Source organism: Ananas comosus, linkage group 5, assembly GCF_001540865.1.
Source record: "Ananas comosus cultivar F153 linkage group 5, ASM154086v1, whole genome shotgun sequence".
NCBI classification, from domain to species: domain Eukaryota; kingdom Viridiplantae; phylum Streptophyta; class Magnoliopsida; order Poales; family Bromeliaceae; genus Ananas; species Ananas comosus.
The window spans coordinates 4,781,002-4,802,634 of NC_033625.1; the positions used below are offsets into that span (position 1 = coordinate 4,781,002).

The window sequence follows — 21,633 nt, forward strand, 5'->3', positions numbered from 1 at the left end:
CTACTGTTTGTTATTTATTAGAGCTTGTGAGTGGTTTGGATAAGGAATCAATCACTCACAGCTCACCAGGATATCCCTGATTAACTGGATAAGGTTTTGTCATGTTGATAGTTTGTGGTCTCTGCGATTCTGGAAGATATTTTTTTGCTCCTTTCATGTTTTTATTTTTTTATTATTTTTTTCTTTTTATCTTTTCCTTCTACCCAAAAGATTGATGTTGTAGGACATGGTGTGCAATAGTCATAACAACACTGGTTATGCGCACTATGGAGATATGGAGGCAAAATTTTGCGAGTAAATAACAAATGTGGAAGTAGAATTTAAAAACCTCTTGAAATGTACGAGGCGTAGGATTGGTTTTACTACCATGTAATCAAAAGTTCAATATTATAAAAGATGATTGAGAAGCAGTTTTAACACTTCTTTGGTCAATTAAATTAAAGCTCTAATGAAAAGGAAAACGAGAAAGGAACTGCTGCTATGGGACACCAAAATCTCAGCTATCCAACTTTCTATACATATTAAANAGAGAAGAAGATTATTAAAACAGGACAGAAAATATTAAAAGGGCCTTCTAGAAAACAACATTAGATTTTTTTTTTTTTAAAAAAAAAAAATCAACCTGCTAGGAGTTTGGTGAGGACAACATGAAAAGCACTTTTGCCAGATTTATTTGATTAGTAACATTACAAGGTTTAGTAACAAAAGATATGTTATTGAAATTAGCTATCATCAACGACAAAGTCAGTTGTAAGTTGGAGCCCCAGAGAAAGACTCCTAATTATCATTATTTCGTCGATAAAGTTTAGGAGAACCTGTGCCAGTAAACAAGAACCCGCAGATCAAAAGGTCAAAGATACTAGTTCTTGATCGATTGAAATATGAAAAAGAACAAGAGAACAAATACTAAATCAAACTAATACTCTCACAATGGTACATTTTTATGTACAAGTTTCCATTATCCGAAAGAGCACCTAAATCAAAGTTGACGATAAACAAGAGAAGAACAATTGGCGACTCAGCGCCAAATTGAGGCAATGTACAAAACTCACCACTCATGCTACAGCAAACAGGAAAAAAAAAAATATTGAGAGAGAGAAAAATGCAAACTGAATAAATATGCGACCGACCTATTAAACGGTACAAGCTCCAGAAGCATATGCTGCACCGCCATATATGGCATAATTAAACTACCAACTTACGGGAAAAGCCATATGCTTGCTTTTTTTTGGGCCAAAAGCCCTAGCTGGAATTAACTCAATTTTTTTTTTTCCCAAATGAATCTCTTTATGAATTTTTGGATATTATCTATTTGGGTCGTCTAACAGAACAAGAATCTCTTCATCGTCGATTGTTCCACTTTCTACAGCATACTGTAAAGGGGTTTTACCATTTCTATCAGTCGCATTAGGGTCAGCCCCCCTACAAGAAATAATGCAAATTATTGTCAATAAATAATTATTGAATATATTTAGTTGTCTGAGTTAGTTGATGATTCCAGTAACTAAAAAAAAAAAAAAAAATGAGACAAGCAAAATAAATCACCTCGAGAGCAACATTTTTGCGAACAAGCTTCTGCCACTAAGAACACAATGATGAAGAGGTGTCCGACCCCTCGAATCGTTAGCATTCGCGTTGGCACCATATTGTAGTAAAAGTTCTACCATGCCCATATCAGCACTTTGGCATGCGAGGTGAAGCAGGGAGAAGCCCTCATAACAATCATCCAATTCACTATTGTCCTCAGTACTGCTCACTGGGCAAAAAGTGCTCAAGGCGGAAGCACTTTTAAAGGAATCGCTGCTATCTAAGCAGCTGGATCTTTGATCGAATAGAGGACTCGGCTGCTCTTGCAGAAGCATTACTTTTGCTAGAGTTAAAGAGTTAAATGCAGCATTTCCATAAGTAGCGTTTACATCGGCATTTGAAGCCACAATGAGGTGGTATACTGCTTTCTTGTTGTTTGCACGGACATTATCCCACATCTGATGGACCACTGAAAGGTGATTCAGGTCCGTCCGATCTTTGAGAACAAAATCCTTTTGGGCATACTGAAAACAATAGGAAAGTAAAATTCAGAAGAATATCCCCCCAAAGGAGAAAAATTGTTACCAATCTCAGTACGCAGTAATGAGACTTAAGGAAACAGTGTGTTTAATAGTTCGCATAAGATTTCACAAAAAGGTATTCAAACATATTTTCATAATGAAAGCTTTTACTAAGAATCTTTACGTGTGCACACTTCTTCTGTATTGAGGTGGCTTCATCATTTTCCTTAAAATTCTCCAGCTTAATGTAAGTAGAAGTACCTTTGCATGAATGAACTTCTCTTTCACTGCTATCGGATCAGAGTGTTTGGGCTTGCTGATGATTACATGTTGTAGCTTGTTCTCAAACCCATCTGAACTGCAAGATACAAAGAGAAAGCTATCAATCTCCATATTGATTTATAGACAGCAGTGAGAAAAAGTTGCGATTTTCTCCATGATCAACATAACAATTACCAAGAAGTGCTCTCGATATTGCCATTCTCGATTTTTCCATTACTTGAAGGCAACAACTCCTCCCAGATGGAGTTGGCAAAAGTATTACCTAATGATTGAAACAGATTGATCACGGAGGGCTCCCAAACTCTGACATCAAGTGTCAGAGATCTTACCTGTCAATATATTATTCATTAGCAATAAGATACTAGAAAAGAGTTGCATAAAGAAGGAAAAAAAAAAGTAAATTATGTCTACAAATTAATATACTTGACTAGCAAATAATGCTTTACATATAAAAGGCTGAAGACTTTGTTGTCGTCCTTTAATTTACTTTGGCCAAGTTACCTGCTTGCAAACAACTAGAGTATCACTCATTCCGTACCATCCAACTTGATAAAAGAAAACTTCTTCAAAATTGGAGCAAAAGGGATCTGTTAAGATCAACTAATTGAATAGGACTGCTTCATTGTGGTCCTCTCCAATTTCAAATTAGCCACTTGAAAGACAATAGAAATCCTAAGTTCAACAATATATCCTAGCAGAGGCAGGTACATTTTGCATCTGAATTAGCTCAAAGGTGCACCAAATACTCCCAATTACCAGACGAGATTAAGTATTAAAGAAAATGCAATCCATCTAAAGTTCTAAGTCGAAGAGAAAATCTAAGATGTATTAGAGTTTACAAAATATAGCATACAAGAGCTCAACTATTTCCAACCATTAATTATACCATGAATATCTAAATTTACCTTTGATATATGCACACCAAGATTTCGATGTACGCCGGAACACTCAATGCACACGAGGACTCCCAGGTTCAGAGAAGCCCAGTCAGGCTCTAAAGCACCACAATCGGCACAAACTTCATTTCCGCATACTTTCCTTAGCAATTCGATTGGCTTCTCTTGTTTTGGGGCAGATCTGTGCTGTTGTGAGTTTCTGAAAGGGCGCTCAAAATGTCCGCTCGAATAGTTCTTTTCCAACGAGGATTCCCCGTTTATTGAATGTTCGAATTCAGTTGAGCTACTGATTGAACTGCTCTCACTAGCGGCACGGTGGTGGCCACTGCCTGTAGGGCTGGCAAGAAGGCGCTGAAATAAATAGTACTATCATCTTCTATATCAAATAGATCTTAGGGGCTTCTAAATAAATATATATGCACCTATATCAATGCCCCAAAAAAAAAAACACTTTTTTATATATAACCCAGTAAGATCTAAATTTTTCATGTATATAGGTATGTATATCCCTCAAAAGTGCAGTTTCTTACAAAGCTTTTCAGAGAGGGGTACAAGGGTATATAAATACAGAAAATTAAGATTTTGACAGGCAAAAATAAATATTCAGAATTTGCAAAGATGTAAACACCTATAGATAAAATCTTTTGGGCCATATATGTAAACATTTCAGTAGATTAAGTATGTAAGGATGCTTCATTTTAAATCTTGCTAGTGCCAACCTTCTCAGGAGACTGGGAGCTCAGCAGCGAAGCAATAACACCAGTTATTTTTTCAACCCAATCCATTTGATCCATTGCACTCTCTGCCTGTGAAAATCAAAGGGTGTAATAGAACCCAAGGGAACTTAAAAATCATCTAAGTTAGTAGGGAACAATTGGTATTCAGTTACATAAGAAAACCCATCTTTCCTTAATATACACAAGGGTTAAAACAGAACATATCATATCTGAATTAAAGTGCATTTAGAAATGGTACCTGATTTTGATTTTACTACTTAACCTTTATTGTTGATTTGACTACATAAGATCTTAATGGTACCTGTAACTTTTTTTATGAAATATTCTGCAACCTAATATTCAGTAATTTATAGATTATGTTACAGCATTTTGATGGGAACTTTCAGTTCTGAAAGAACTTGATGGCATTTTCTGAAATCGTAAGTTCTGAAAGATAAGGTAGTAAAACTTCTTTTTTTTGAACTTTAGGTACCTATCTCAAATGAGCTTTACTTCAGGTATGGTCTTGTATGTTTTTGCCCAAAGAAAATGACACATTGAATGCCAATAAGTTGGTTTTATGTTTCTACCTGCAAAGCGTAATTCTTTGTGGGAGAAATAATTCTGAAGCAAAACCGTAGATCTGACTGGTCCGCATCGACCTTTATTGTTGATGTGAGCAGATTCACAGTATGGCGTGCAACAGACTTTTCATCATGCACGCCACCATGGTAGTGAGAAGAGAACCATCGGCTCAGCAACCCAGAACCATGCTCCGATGAATTTTGACCTCTTTGATTAGAATGGTGTGCCCCCTAATAAAACCATATAGAAGGGAAAGTTTATTTAATAAAGTACTAAAAGAACAAGAAAACAACAAAAATGTATTAAAGTATTTTTTGGTATTCAATTTATTATTGCAAGACATACGGATGGCTTGCTGTATTGCTTGCGGTAGTAGTACAACATTCCTCGGCTATCAAGCACAAAAAATCTTCTTTTCCAATCGCCTCTCAAGTTTGATGACCGTTTAGATAGGTAACCTTGTCTAATGGTCTGAACCTGAACAGTTGTATTGAACCTTTAGTTTAGCATGGCGTTTCATCAATTTAATCAATTGGACAGAAAATATATTATTTAATACAAGCGTGTGCAGTATTTGGTCTAAACTCTAAACAAAATGCGTAATTGAACTTCACAATTTCAGCTGATACAATTCAGTTTAATTATTCAGTCCAGATCAGTTCAGCATATTGAGAACCAAATAAACCAATTAAAAGCAAATACATAATTACTTGATACATATCAGCTGTTAGATAAAAATCAAACAGCTCAAAGGGTTCATCACTACATTTGTCAGATCAAAGTATTCAACAGACAGGATCAGCAAATATCTTTTTCATATAAAAGAAAGCAATTCAATCAACATCTGAATGGAATAAACCAGAAAAGAACTAAACCTTATTGTTCACGTGTGGTTCAGTACAATTATATCCACAATTCAGTACAGCTCAGTTAACAGTATACACCCACAAAGGGAACCAATAGACTCACGCTCATCACTGATTTAATTTGTTAAACAACAAGCTAACAGAATAGACACTTAAGGACCTGAATTCCAGATGATTTATTTAGGAAAGCAGCTTGCAAGCTCAACATTTCCTATAAGTTATATGCACAAAGAGAAGAACTAACCAAAATATAAGTAACTCACCTTTCCCTTCACTGCTGATTGCATCACTGCCTCTATCATTTTATGAGAACTTCTACCAATAGCTTGTATACCATCTCCATTAGGAGAATCATGGGACCCATTTGAAGACCACCTGCTTTCTCGATCGATTTGTCTCTTGAACTCTTGCATCCTCTCAATAAGTGCAGCTTGCTCATAATTTGATCTTTCTCTCGATTGCTGTGCATAAGCTAGAACCTTCAAAATAAATAATGCACATCCAATTTAGTAAATCAGCTCAGCTGACAAATAATCCTCCAATTTGAAGGTGAGAACCATCATGTCTATAGAAAGAAAGTAAACAAGAATTAATGCTTTTGTCATGAACTGCATTGCACCAAACCTAGCCAGGAATGTTCAAATACCAATTTTGTAAATTTAACACACACTTCTTGGGAATTTCAGGCCTAAAATAAGTGATACATAAGCTTCAAGTTCTTAGTAGTTAGCCATGTATGTAACTTCACTTTGCAACCGTAAGAATGCTCAATAGGATATGATTTGTGAAATAGTGTAAGATTCAATTGCTGTCAATCAAAAAGGATAAGCAAGAACAAACCTGATTGATATATGGTTCCATTTGGTGCAGCAACTCATATCCCTGAAAAAATAAAATAACAAAACATACTAAATAATTTCTTGTAACGAAAAAGAACAAAAAGCCAAAAAACGAAAAAACGGTAGAGGCCATTAATTTACCTGTTTGAAATAACGAAGATGAGCATCCATCATCCCACTAACAGCCTCCAAAAATTCAAATCTCTTCTTAGCCTCAATATTTGAAATAGTAGTAACCTAACATTTAATATAAATTATTTTCTACATAACATAAAAGGCAAATATATAATGCTTATCTCACAGAAAAGAACCACTATGTTATGATACACATACCAGATTAAAGCGAGCTTGCTCAAAGGAAGATCTTGCACTATGGAGCTCCTGGATTATGTTAAACGCAATAAATAGAATATTTGCAAAGAAAATACAAAGAAAGCACAAAAAAGAGATCACCGAATTGGACAGCAGTTACATGCATAGGAAACATGAGAACAGAAATGTTTTTGTCATTACATACTTACATCCTCTAAGACATTTGCCACATCTGCCTTTGTGCCTTTTCTCAATGAAAGATACCTATCACGTGCCTGTTCAGCAAGGTAAAATTAGACAATGTGTCCGATTTGTAGTATGAGGAATTTAAAATAACTATATTCAGTGTTCATTGCATAAAAAACCCTTATTATTTAAAATTATTTAAAATAAAAAAAAATTAGATCTTATAAATTTTCAAATTTTACCTACCATTTCAGTTATGAAAGAAATAGATCAGAATGGGAGAGCACAAAAAGAACTCCACAAAAAGACATTACTTACTAAAGTTTTAATTAACAACTCAAAAACCAGACCTGGTCATAGAGAAGGCTAGCCTTGTCGAACCGCTTACGGGCATCCTGGAATAAAATGGATGACGTTTAAAACCACATCAGTACTCTCTTCTACTTTTTTTTTTTTTTTTCTACGGAACACATTAACACTGTTGATAATAATAAAAAAAAATGACATATTTAGGGAAACAGGAAGTAACTGACGCACCTTAACATCATGCAAATCTATGTCAACAAATTGCAACAATCTGTCATTCAACATATGCTCAACCTGGAAACAAGAATTAGAAGAATAAGAAATACTAAAGAATGTAGCGTTGGAATCAAAAGGATGTGTAGCTATATATCTCAGAGTAACAAGAGAAGCAGAATTTGTGACATCGTATAGCATGATTTTAAAAAATAAAGGAACGGCACTGTCACATTGGAAAACAATCCTAATGATTAGGGTAAAAATGCATGGACTTCACCTCAATTATAGCTTTCTTTCAAATGGATCTCTGTTCTTTAAAAATTTGATTTTACTGCCCCATCTTTCATTATTTTGATTTTCTGAAATTGTGTCCAGCTCATGTTAGAAGTTTAACAATTTGCTCAAAAAAGTTATAGAATATGATGTCCTTCCATTATGCCACAGAATACTATATCCAAAAGGTTACAAGTGTTATTAAGTTTTGATAGTGTACATGAATCAAATATACCCTAAGGTTTAGTAGTAAAATCAAAATGTTAATAGAGAGGTACGCAAGGTAAATATACAGTAAGAGTAGGTAATAAAATTAAAAATTTAGGAGTTCAGGTACTCATTTAAAATTGCACTATAGTTGACATCTGGTCTCTACATTTACCAGTAATAATAGCGAATTTAAGTTAAAACAAAAAATAAGATCAGTCTATAACTAGAATAAAAAGCAGCAGAAAAGCATGAGCACTCAACCTGTGAACGCAGGACTTCCTTGTATGTTCCTATTTCTCTCAAAGCAATTGTAAACTTGGTCATAACAGGCCCTACAAAATATGGTGCTCTGTTATTTTCTCCATGAATATGTCAAAAGAAGGCTAACAACTGACAAAAGAGTGAGAACTGGATACTCCACGTGTATAAATATGCATGAAAGAGGACCAGGGAATTAATACACATTAATATGACAATCTAGATCATCTACTTTTACTTGAACCAAAAAGCACAAGTCAGTGAGAGATAACAAAGAGGTAAAAAGTTAATTTTGCATGAAAATATGTTGAATAAAGGAAGATAGAGTAAAAATAAAAATAGAAACCTATTATTGTCTGACAGACTAGATGCTCCATGATTGCACAAACTCAGACTACAAAGAGCAGAACAATTATCCTTTATTCTACAGTTTAGACTATGTAAAGTCAAAGTATGTTCAAAAAGGATGAGGAAGAGCAATATTTTGATGTAACCCATATAATTAAAAATTCAACCAAATAAGACGTTCAAATAAAAAATAGCTTGATACTAACCTCCAAAAGCAACACTAATGGGATCATTGTGTCCTCCTCCAAACATTTCAAGAGAACTAGCAAAAGCAATATCTCCATCATATCCCTCACCAAGCCCTTCTCTGAAATACAAAAGCCACCATCACTTTATACTGCATAGTGTAATGCAAGATAACAGGAGGAGAACAAATAATTTGCATTTCTATAAGCCTTTATGCAAAATCAACATAAGAACAAGAGACAACGAGTACATGAGGGCACCGGGGAGTACCGCCTATGAACTCAAAAGCAAGATGAATCCAAAAGCATGAAGTTGGATCAGCCCACAGCCCACAGTGCAACAGACAGGGCCAGCCCATGGTATGGCCATGCTAGGGCCCAACAGTGGCTCTAGTAAATTAGCTAGGAAAATGTCCAATTTATATACATTTCTACCAACCAAGAAGAAATTTGCTTCTTCTGTATTTACTTACAAGCACATAAAACTCAAGTTTACGCTAGCAACTACACATATTAAATAATAAGATTGATTGCAGAGTTCAAAATTAACTTTCTATAAACAAGGTAAAGAACCTCAAAGAAAGCTTATTACCTTAATTGGTCTTTCCATATAAAGTAAATAAAATTTACAAGGCCTTAAATTATATGTAAACAAATCACAAAACAGCTGATTTCCTCCAAAGCAACTTTGGTTTTGGCAAAACCTCAAACCTTGCTTCACAGAGATAAAATCTTCATAAATACTTCAATGGTGAAAATATATGCTCATTTGAGCAAATACACATCAAAAAACAGTACAGAAATGGTTCCACAAATGGTTATTGGTTGTATGCCTCTGGTTCCTTGTACAGAAGGTACTTCACATGGATACATTTGGAATCCAATAGTAAGTTCAGACGGGAAAATATCTTGACTTACGTATACTTGCGACAACCTTTGTAAAACTTCAAGCACCTCTCTCTCAACAGTTCGGCACTTTCTTCAAGTGACTGCATCTGTTTTCAAGGAAAAGCAACCCAATTATTACTACATGGAAATTATATAAAACGGTATCTCTGTTCTAAACCAGTTGTTCTCTCACTAAAGCATGAAACAATTTCACAATAGCATTACTTACAGGCATATTCTAGAAACAATTCAAGATATGAAGAACATAAAAGGAAAGTAAGCTTCCTATAATAAAGTTATGTCAGATAACAGTCAAAAACCAGTTACCAGTCCATTCTCTTACTCTTTCTTGAAAGGTGAGAGAAACCACCTGTCATCCAGAGAGAGAGAGAGAGAGAGAGAGAGAGAGAGAGAGAGAGAGAGAGAGAGTAGGGAAGTAAGGACAGGTATAGCACCAAGTATCACAAGCGAAAATAAAGGTAACATTCGACTTCTAATAAAAGAACATGTTAACCATGGGTGTAACATGCACTAATGCATGAAAATAATCAGAAAATGCCCTGAACCATTCGAATACTCAGTACCCGATTCGTTCGTAATTCTGTTAGATGATTAAGGTTAAAGAAAAATCTTGCAGCTAGACTGCTTGTGCGACCTAAATAAATCAACATAAATGAAATGATGAAAAGTTAATCAGATAAATTGCAGCAAACATCCTTCATCTGTATATAAATTGTGGTTTCATCTCTCAGCTCAAAATATAAGCTTTTTTACATTATACTACACCATACTTTAGGGTATTTTTTTTCCATTCCCTCCCCTGTACTATTTTCTCTTTTTTTATAGACACCGCTGAACTATCTTTTTTCTCTCAATCTCTACACTATAAGCAATAAAATATAATTTTAGACAAAAACTAGCAGTTCTGTTTAGAAGCACTAATAGAAAGTAATGAAGCATATATTTGATGAAGCATATATTTGACCCTTGTTTACAAGAAAAAAGAAGGAAACATCTAGAAACAGCAGAAAAAATAGTAGAAAATAACTTAACAGGATCTTTAAATTAATCTATCTTGGAGACTCATTTTGCATTTTCCTATCTAACTTGTGCCTCTTAATAGAATTGCTAGATTCTGCCTAAAATAATAGATTTTTTGGCAGCAGTGCAAAGATTGGCAAGAAAACGTTAATTTAGTGATGTCTTTGAGAAACGAAAATAGTATACGATAGAAAATGAAATTAAATATAAAGACGATGTAGAGATTGATACGAAAATTTTGATAGTTCAATGGTGTCTTTTGGGGCAGTGTAGCAACTAGTCAACAAAAATAACATTAAAGTACAATGGAGTAGGGTGTCATTAAACATAAATATAACTCAAACTTTAGTAAGTGTATATGACAATCTCAAGTGAACATCCCTCATAACAAAAATCCAATGGTGTATCATGTCACCAAACATTGAGACGAATCGGCACTTTTAACTAGCTATTATTGGCCCGTATGAGTTGATTGTGATAAATGACAACTCATTTTAACACGCAAAGCCGTAAACAATGCCCAATTAGATTAATTAAATGGTTCTCAAAATGAAAGTAAACTCCAGAACATTGCAAACCTAGCATTAAGTCAAAAATATGTAGAGATACCCAACAATATATTAGTTGATCCGTAACCTTGATTAACTTGATGAGCCTCAAAGCAGCCTGAATACATGTACAGACTAAACTAATCAATGAAATTTTAGAAAGAAAAACGCAAACATGATAACGAGTATAGCTAGTAAGCGAAAGAAAACCACGTGAGCCATTCTCTTAAATCAATCCATGTTTCCCTGGTGTTACCAAATTTCCTAGAAGAAAGAGAACTAGGGGCACTCACCAATCAATATGCAAAACGGAACATAGATCAGTGAGAACCTAATCTTCATTTACATTTATTACACCAAAAGCAAGAGATAGATAAAAAAGGTAGCAACTTTATGCCAAGAAATCCATCCTCAAACCAGCAAATCACAATTGGCAAGATATGTGCAAAATAAACCGACCAACGGAATGACGGAAAGAGAAACACAAACATAATTGATAGTTTGGCTAGTAAAGTAAACTTAGATGCTACTTAAACGAGAGCTCCGATGCTATGTCTATGGGAACAAAGATCCAAAGAAACAAAAAGCTTTCCTAAAAAATCTAAAGAATATAAGCATTTAACAACAGCTCAAATTGAGGCTTCCATCAGCTCAAGGCCCCTCACCTGCTTCCGAAACATCGGGGAATCATCGAGCTTGGAGAAATGCATCGTGAAGCTGCGGCCTTTTCCACCTCCCCAAAACCAATCCTCATCAACGCCGCCCCCTCATACACCAATGCGATCAATGTCCCCTCCGATTAGCAAGATCGAGCACCCACAGCATGATTTCGAGCTCCCACGAATCCCTAATTCCTCTCCACTCCCCCGGATTCGATCATCTCCACCAAATCCAGCGATCCTCGTCACGATTCGAGAGCGATTTCACCCGCGAACGCACGCAATGCGGTTTCCAAGCCTCGGCAACCCTAAAATTCACCAAAAATCGAGGGGAAAAAAACGCGAAAAACGGCGAAACGAGGGGATTTGAGATGGGGAATGGCTTCGATTTGAGGGATTTAAGAGGATTGTAGAGAGGAATCGGTCGAGGAAACCCCAGAGAGAGAGAGAAAGGAGAAAAGCAAAAGGAGAGAGGGCAAAAACAGAAAAACAAAAAAAAGGAGCTTAACAAAAAAGAGAAGCTTTTTTTGAGAAATTACTAAATATTTAATTAAATAATTAATAAAGCGGCTTAATTAAGAGGTGAGTTTTAATTAGGGGTTACTTTAAATAAAGAAGGGGTGTTATAGCTCTAATCATGTATGTTTGCTGTGGGGAGGAGTACCAACCGGTGAGATTACAGTCCAAGGGTTTGGCCAGCTAAGCTAAACCTCCACTCTTTTTTTTAATTTATTTATTCAACAAATAAAAATTAGTTTTAAAACTAAAAAAACATCGCAAGCAAATTTTTTACAACCATTTTTTAGGCACGAGATTCGTCGGATTTCTGATTTTTACCGGAATTAATTTGCACCCTCCAGTATATACGGTGTGGATTAATTATGTCAAAATCTAGCGATAAAATCAACTTCGTGCATAGCAAAATCCTATGTACGAAACTATTATCCAAATTGTTTCGAAAATTATGCATTTGAATATGTCGCCAAACGCACTTTTCTGTGTTTGAATCAAAATTTTAAAATAATAAGTGTCGAATGAGATCTAGGTTGTTGCTAATAAGAGGTAAAATTACTTTTCATGATCGATTAATGCAAAAGTTCATCGCGATTGTAGCACTGTGGTTTAAAGTATATTTGGCAGTATTATATAACTTTGTTATTAAGTAAGAGATGAGAAGGTTCTAAATAATAGATCAAATATGATCATATTATGAATTCGCTAGAACTGACGCATTAATTTTGACAGTGTGGAGCACGTCTCTAATTCTTTCGTATGAAATGTAAAATTTATAAACTAGTACTTCTTGAAGTAAAATCGTACAAAAAAATATGGACGCTCAAAACTAAAATTAAACTTAAAAAACGATTCAATTAGTCCATCACAATTTCTTACAAGCTTTGCAAATTACATATTGTTCATAGAACTCGCATTATTCTAGCCATATGTAATGTGATCGTCTTAGTTTCACATTAAACCCTAGACTTTTGGATTTGATAACTCCCCTGTGATGTTATAAAATTAAAAATGAAGTGGACTTTTCTGCAAAAAGGCCCCTGGATTATAAAAGGTTATCTTCACCGGGTTGAGCAGTGATAAGTGAGGACTTTTTTCGAAAATAATCTTGTAAAATTTCGTATTTGCCAAACTAATCCTGTAAAATTTTTATTTGTAAAACTAATCCTCCTTTCGCCACGTGGGCGCCACGTCAGGGATTTATCAAAAAGACGGTGAATCGTTCACCGTCTTTATAATTTTTATTGTAAAAGCGGTGAATGGTTCACCGTCTTTAGAAGACGGTGAACCATTCACTGTCTTTAGTGCAAAATTTTTCTTTCCGCCATTTCCCCTTTTCGCCCTCTCAAGTCCGCCGTTTCTGTGCCCTCGAGAAGACGGGGAACGATTCACCGTTTTATCAAGGACATCATATTATGGACTTGGAAGGATTTGCGCATAATAGGGATTTGTACTAAAGACGGTAAATGGTTCACCGTCTTATGAAGACGGTGAACTATTCACCGCCTTCACAACAAATATCAAAGACGGTGAACGATTCACCGTCTTTTTGAGGAATCCCTGACGTGGCGCCCACGTGGCGAGAGGAGGGTTAGTTTCACTAATAAAAATTTTACAGGATTAGTTTGGCAAATACGAAATTTCACAGGATTATTTTCGAAAAAAATCCGATAAGTGATAACACCTCGCTGTAATTATGACGAAATATTGTTATTTAATTATCTTTCTATTTAATTTGTTTCCATTTTTTTTTAAAAAAAAGGCAAAAATGTATGATGACCTCTCACCTGTAGGTAATTCTGAAGTGGCCCCCCTTAACTTTATCACTTTTAAATGGTACCCCTTTATGAACTTTTTAATTTTTAGTTTGAATAATTTTAGTTGATTAAATTAGAAAAATTGTGTAAATTCTAGGGATGTCAATGTGTATAATTGTATAAATACCCAAAATTTTATCTGAATTCGAATCCCTACTGAATGGACTTATCTAGTTCTAAACGAATATGGTTTTCGATATGAATATCAAAAATAAAAATCTAACAAATATGAATTTGGATATGAATTTTGACTGTTCCTGATCCAAAGCCAAACCCGACCCGAACCCAAATTTATTTTATATTATATATAGTATGTATATAAAATTTGATGTTATATTTGAATTTGTATTTTAAACATTTAGATTTAATGTAATATATTTCAAAATATTGAGAAAATAAATAATTATTTCTGGTTCGGATTTTCGGGTTGGGGTTCGGTTCCAAATTTTTGGTCAGGTTCGGATTTGGATATGAATTTTTAAAATCTGTCAGGTTTGGATTTGGAGTCGGGTTTGGATTTCAGTTTTTGAAAATCCGTCTCGAATACGACCCGTTTACATCACTAGTAAATTCCTCTACTTATTTTGTTAAATTTATTTATTTTAATATAATTTTAGGAGATAAAATTATAATATTTAGAAATGAATAACTAATAAAACTATTAATTAAACAATAAAACCAAAATAACCTTCTTTTTTTTTATGTTATTGTTTTCAGAAATAGAAGCTCGGCTCGGCAGCTCAAATTTTTTCAGAAATAGAAGCTCGGGTCGGCAGCTCTGGAAATTTGAACCCGTAACTCCCAAACCCTCCATAGTGGTTAGGGTGGCAATCCAATTTGCTATTCGCAAGCTAGTTCATATCCAGTTTGAAATGAGCTCAAGACCGAATCGCGTACTGAACACAAATTGAAAATTTCAACCTATTTATTAAACAAGCCGAACACAATCTGATGTCACCTCACTTATATTCGGCTCGATAACAGCTCAAATATATATATATATACATATATATATCTATACATAGAGAGAGAGAGAAAGAGAGAGAGAGGGAAAGAGAGAGAGTAGAGCCACTATGCTATCAGAAGTATAGAGAATCTGATGCTTTCGACTTTTTAACCCCACCCTTAAATCAATCCCTTTAATCATTTCTAATCTTTTGATTAATACTATTACTCTGCAGGGGCCACTCAATCCTAGGAATACTAATCAACCCTAGTTGGGACTGCAATCATCCCAACAGCATAATTCTTGATCCAAGGATCAAAAAATTGGAAGCATCAAATTCTTTATGCTTCCGATAGCATAATAGCTCTACACTGAGCTAGGCTGGTATATTATCGGTAGCACGGAGGCTTTCGTGCTATCAAGTTGTTTTCAATGATGTGGCTTCTAAATCGACGATCGGCTCCGTTAGACTTGATCTACGCTACTAAAAGTATTTGAACACTAAATTTCATAATTTTTCGACATTATTTACCTATCAAACAAGTAGTCTAAAAATTAACAGCTGAAAATAAAAATCTTATAAAAAATGACGATAAAAGACTTGAATTTAAGATCAGATGTACCGATCTTACTCTAAATAGTGAAACAAAATTTATATAAAAATTTCATTATATTTGAATTGTTTGACACCATTAAATTTACAAACATATCACATCAATTATTAAAATTGTCAATTTTGAGACATTTGAGCACTAGCCAAATAATGTAAAAAAATTATAAAATTTAGTTTCCAAATACTTTTAATAATGTAAATCATGTCTAATGGAGCCGATCGTCGATTTGAAAGTCGTATCATCAAAAATAATTTGGTAGCATGGAGACCTCCGTACTATCGATAGAATACCAGTCTAGCTATATATATATATATATATATATATATATATATATAAAGAGAGAGAGAGAGAGAGAATTAGGCTGGAATACTATTAATAGCGCCAATGACTCGGTGCTATTAAGTTTTCTGCCCTTGGATTAAAAGATGTGCAGTTAAAATGATGTGGGCCCTCTAGAGTTGAGTGATTGGTTAGTTGAATAGTATAATCGAACGGATGAAAATGATAAAAGAGATAAACCTAACGGCAGAAAACTTGATAGCACCAAAATCCTTCGTGCTATCAATAGTATCCCAGCCGGACTCTCTCTCTTTCTCTCTCTCTCTCTCTCTATCTCTCTCTCTCTATATATATATATATATATAATCGAACTCAATTGTAATAGGCATATTTATATATAAGATTTCAACCAGATCAAAATTTAATGGGTAAAATTTTTTATATTTATTATATATATATATATATATATTCTTTTAATACTCTTAACTTGTTACTCGTGAGCTAGCTAATGTTCACTCGTTAATAAACGATCCGAATACGAGTTGAATTTTTTTAGCTAGATGAAACGAACCAAACACAAATTGGCTCCAACTCGCTGGTGTCGCTCATTGACACCCCCTACTTGCGGTTATCATTAGGATCCATTAGCTTGGTTTAAGAATTATAACTCAAATAAAAAAAAATAAAAGTTTAAAGATTATAAAATAAAAGCTAACTTGCACTTTTCGTCCTTAGACTGTAAGCAATGTAATACTTTGGTCCTCGAATATTAATATATGGCAATTACTGCAATCAATCCTATCAATTGAAAAATAATATACTGCTAATACAGCAGTAATGTGACATCTTAATTATTTCTTCACCAACAATCATAATAATAATTTATCACCATCATATCAGCGATAAATTATTATTTAGTCGGCTAACTTGTATTGTGAAACTTAATTATAATAAATTAAAAAATTTGAACAAAAAATTATAGTATGTTAGAGTGCCATGAGGCTCACCGGGTGAAAGACCAACAGAGCAATTTAGCCTACATTAAATAAATAGAGAAATTTGAGGGACTGGTTTCAAAGAGTTCTATAGGTAGAGGTGCTCTAAATGCATTTTTTCCCAAAAAAAAAAAAAAAAACGAAAAAAAAAAAGAGAAAGGAAAAGAAATGGAAAAAAACACCGCACCACCCGACCTGACAGTTTGGAAGGCGCAGTGGGGCCCGATTCGTGCTTCCCCGGCGCGCCTTTCTAGGGTTCCCCGCTGCGTAGCGGGACCCACGCTTTGAACGAGTGGGACGGACCAATGAGAGGATCACACCTGTACCTCCCAGCTCGAAGCTCTCGCGCGGGGCGCGCCACGTCGACGTAAAGGTGCGGTGGGCCACTCCGCGAGTCCCTTTTTGGAGTCAATTTTTGAGGTTGCGGGGGTCGAAATCATAGTCCCCCCTCCTCGATTTGCGTGCAGGGTGGGGCCCGCGCGAAACCCGGTGAGGTTACCGCGCTTGATAGTGTTGAATCGTTGGACCTTTTACGCAAAATAATATAATAAAATTAATAATTGGGAGGTAAATTGTAAAGAGACCCCTCAATTATGAGAGTATAAGTACTTCCTCTGTTATACCACTGGTTTTTTATTAAAAGATATGAGGTTTAACATTTTAGAGGGACGAACTCCTAATAATGAATTTTATGAGGAGTAGGAGCCAATTGATAACGTTGAAAAAAAATATGTGGCCAATTTTACTGTACACTCAAAGTTATCATATTTTTTAAATTATAGATCCTTAACGTTAAAAAATAAAATCAATGTTAATATAGTTGATCGCTTAAACTATAAAAATTTGAGTTATTTTCTGTATATCGAATTGAAAAAGTTAGGAATTTTTTAAAAAGGTCAAATAAATTAAAGTCATTTAATGGACCAATAAATTTATGTTTATTCTTTGAAAATTCAAAAATGTTATGCATATCCACCAAAGTTTAAAACATCACAAATTCCGCTTTAACTCTTTATTCAAGCGTATATTGTCCAAAGCGTATTCTTACAACTTTTTTTTTTTTAAAAAAAAGCATATAATTTTTTAAGAGTTTTTTTAAAAGAACATTTATAATATTGGTTGCCCTTTAAAGGACGTTTGTTATTTTTAAACTTTTGAAGGAGCATTGTGAAATTTTACTCTTTTTTTTTCTTTTTTTGGAAAAGAAAATTTTGGGGGTAATTTTTTAAAATTTTTTATATCATTTTTCCGTTCCAGACATGTAGTCTTCCGTGTTGTCAGTGGGACCTCCCACTGGTGGGCCTGATGGCCGTTGGATACATTTAAAACGTACTGTCCACCGTACGATATTTTACACTTACACCCTCTACTTTTGTATTATTGCACACAGATCTTTTGATGACACAGCCCAATGTACTATTATGTACTTGATTTGGATCTGTACTTGATAAATGTATGAAGTTAAGGGGTCTACGTGATATTGCTAAGCTGATATATTAGTGTTGTTTAAGATAAAAACTGTTAGAAAATCTGCAAAAGTTTATTAATCAAATCATCCATTCAAAATGCTTTCTTTTTTGGTCACAAATTAAGGAGCTTTAAAACTAGTTATTGTTTTACAGATAGAAAGTTTGTTATAGTTTTAGTCGTAACAAAATTTTTTAACTTCTTTACTTTTGAAATTATTTACTAAATATGGCTTATATTATACATAGAACTCAGCAAAATAATTTTGACATGCTTGGCCCATCTTATCAAGTTTAGATCTTTACAAGCTGAGTTAGACCCTGTTTGATTTTCAATTTAGGGTTAATTTCATACAGGTCTATGTAAATATAGTGAATTGTAAATATATCTCTATAAAATTTAATTTCATATATTGTTTCTGTAAAAGTCTTGATATTTTTAAATATGTCACTGCCGTTAGGATCCGTTAGAAAAAAAATTAGGTAACCATAGGTAAAATACTCAACTCTAATTAATTAATGAGATGAATTGATTTTTTTACCCTTCTTCAATTAATAGTTAGAATTTTTGGAGGGACATATTTGTGATTGCAAAAAGAACATTTCGCATATGAAATAAACAATATTTTAACGGTAACAAATCAGCAGCACATATATGAAAATATTAGAACTTTTGTAGGAACAATATATAAAAGTTTAATTTTGTAAGGATATATTTATAATTCACTATATTTACAACGATCTGTATGAAATTAACCCTTAAATTTTATTCGGTGCTTATAGGTTTTTGAACTTTGGATGAAAGTTTATAGGGTTAAGATGATAGTGGTTTTCTGGAATTCAGTAGATAGTTAGTGGAATAACATGATTTAAGAAATAGAATTGGTCAAAGAGATAGATATATTAGTGAAAAAATTGATAGTACTAAATATTTGATACTATTAAAAGCACCATAACCAGACTATATATAAATTTATTTTCTAGAAGTTTCAAATACTCTAGATCATATTTAACGGAGTGGATTGTCGATTCGGAAGCTCAGATCATTGAAAAATACTTATTAGTACGAAGTGCTCTATACTCATAAGAGTATAGTAGTCCTAGCCATATAGAGTCCGGCTACTATACTATTATGAGTACGATCGTCCTCGTACTCATAAGTTGCTTTCGATGATAGGGCTTCTGAATCGACGATCCACACCGTTAAACGTTATCTGAAGCATTTAAAACGTTTAGAAATCAAATTTTATAATTTTTCGACATCATTTACCTTACGATCAAAAGGTCACAAAATTGACAATTTTTAACGACCAGTATGAGATATTTGCTAGTTTAACTGTGTAAAAGAATTAAAATTAGTTGAATTTTTGATAGAAAATTCTATTAACTATATAGATAAAGATCAATAATTCCGATCTTAAATTGAAGAATCCGATCATCCATTTTTAAGGCGTCGTTCGATTTTGACCGTTTATTTTATACCCGCTTGATGAACTTTATTATGATTTCGAAAAGTTATGAAATTTATTTTCTAGAAGTTTCAAATACTCTAGATTATATTTAACAGAGTGGATCGTCGATTCGGAAGCTCAGATCATTGAAAACAACTTATTAGTATGAAGTGCTCTATACTCATAAGAGCTTCCAAATCAACGATCGGCACCGTTGAACATGATCTAGACCATTTAAATTATCTAGAAATCAAATTTCATAATTTGTTGGCATCACTATCTGAACAATCAAAGGGTCACAAAATCTATAATTTTAATAGCCGATATGGTGCGTTTGCTCGTTTAACGGTATAGAATAGTTCAAATCAACTAAATTTTTGTTAAAAAATTCTTTAAACTATTTAAAATAAGATCTAGACTCTAGATCCCAAATATAAAAATTGTATCATCACTTTTTGAAGGATATTCATTTTCAGCCATTCATTTTTCTATTCACTTGATGGACAAAAGAACAATATCGAAAATGTGTGAAATTTGATTTCTAGATAGTTTAAATAATTTAGATCATGTTTAACGGTGCCGATCATCAATTTGAAAACTCTATCATCGAAAATAAATTGGTAGTAAACTGAGCCGTTTACTACCGATAGTATTCTAGCAAAACTCTCTCTCTCTCTCTCCTATATATATATATATATATATATATATATATATATATATTAGGTCCGAACCGGATTTGTCCTGATTTTTATTTGTAAAGTAAAATCAAAATAAAGCCAAACAGACGCTAAGGCCTGAATCCAACCGTTCTACGGCCCTCATCTCCTGCTGGTGTTTTTTTTAGAGTTCTGTACGGGGTAACTTGCAATTTTCCTTTGCAACAGCCAACAGGGTACTCTCATTTGTCGTGGGATCCCCAAAAAAAAAAAATCTATGTAGTGGGATGGGACAAGCACCTGTGAACGGGCTACATGTAATACATATGTCACATCATTAGTAATTAATTAACTATATATTTTTAAAATATATAATAAAAATATTTTAGTAATTATTATGATGGGATGGATTAGACCTAAAAAATCATCTTTGGAGATATTATTACATCAGCAATATGTGTTCTAAATTTTTGTTTATGTGTGAGAACATGCTTCGGATTGGAACAAAAATTAAACCAACTTTAAAAGTGAGGAGATTTAAGATGTGATAAACAACGCATGATGTAATGTTTGGCTCCAGTGATAAAAGCCAATTTGAGGTGTTATCTCATTGTACCAAGTGTTTATTTTGAATTATTTTGTTGTTTTGAAGTTACAATAATGGTAGTCGTAATAATGTCACACGCCACCTTGATGTTTGATTGAGGTACACCCCTTGATTGGGAAATAATAATATGAGAGATAAATATTTTTCCTTTTTATTGCGATGAACACAATAAACCTGTAGATCGGTCATTTGGCGTCTTCATTCTTGAGTTATGAAAAAATGTGAACGTGAGGATGCATACAAACTTATTAGAAATAATAATAATTTTTTTAAAAGATATTAGAGTAAATTTTTTTTTCAAACCTGTAGATCGGTCGTTTGGCGTCTCCATTCTTGAGTTATGGAAAAATGTGAACGTGCGGATGCATACAAACTTATTAGAAATAATAATATTTTTTTTAAAAGATATTGGAGTAAATTTATTTTTCAAATTATGGTTAGATATTACACAAGGTTAATGACATATATATATATGGTTAGTACAAAATCATGAGCATATGAATTAGCAATAGGGATGTAAATGGAGTGGATCCGGAGTTGGGTCTCCCACCTCGTCCCGTTCTTTCGGTGGATTGGAATAAATTTGAAACAGATTAATTTTTATCTTATATTTTATTTTTATTTATT

At 33.8% G+C, this 21,633-nt stretch overlaps 1 protein-coding gene across 2 annotated transcripts; it reads right to left on the minus strand.

Moving 5' to 3' along the window:
• LOC109710056 (ADP-ribosylation factor GTPase-activating protein AGD3) lies at positions 883–12,153 on the minus strand. Of its 2 annotated transcripts, XM_020232473.1 has the most exons (20): positions 11,669–12,153; positions 9,742–9,784; positions 9,445–9,521; positions 8,548–8,648; positions 7,997–8,067; positions 7,268–7,330; positions 7,081–7,125; positions 6,754–6,819; positions 6,566–6,613; positions 6,374–6,469; positions 6,234–6,275; positions 5,657–5,872; positions 4,873–5,004; positions 4,533–4,757; positions 3,946–4,032; positions 3,236–3,577; positions 2,505–2,659; positions 2,310–2,406; positions 1,546–2,051; positions 883–1,422 (listed from the first exon to the last, which is right to left on the minus strand). In XM_020232473.1, the coding sequence occupies exons 3-20, from the start codon at positions 9,519–9,521 to the stop codon at positions 1,305–1,307; spliced, it is 2,487 nt and encodes an 828-aa protein (XP_020088062.1). In that variant the 5' UTR covers positions 9,742–9,784; positions 11,669–12,153; the 3' UTR covers positions 883–1,304. The 2 variants fall into 2 exon arrangements, with proteins under 2 accessions (XP_020088062.1, XP_020088061.1); XM_020232472.1 differs by lacking the exon at positions 9,742–9,784.

Bases quoted from the DNA above. Each gene is read 5' to 3' on its own strand.
- LOC109710056 (XM_020232472.1), bottom strand. From the start codon at position 11,713: ATGCATTTCTCCAAGCTCGATGATTCCCCGATGTTTCGGAAGCAG. The intron at 6,614-6,753 runs GTAAGTATGTAA...AACATAATCCAG, and splicing joins TGGCAAATGTCTTAGAGGAT to GAGCTCCATAGTGCAAGATC. The intron at 1,423-1,545 runs GTGATTTATTTT...TATTTCTTGTAG, and splicing joins GCAAAAATGTTGCTCTCGAG to GGGGGCTGACCCTAATGCGA.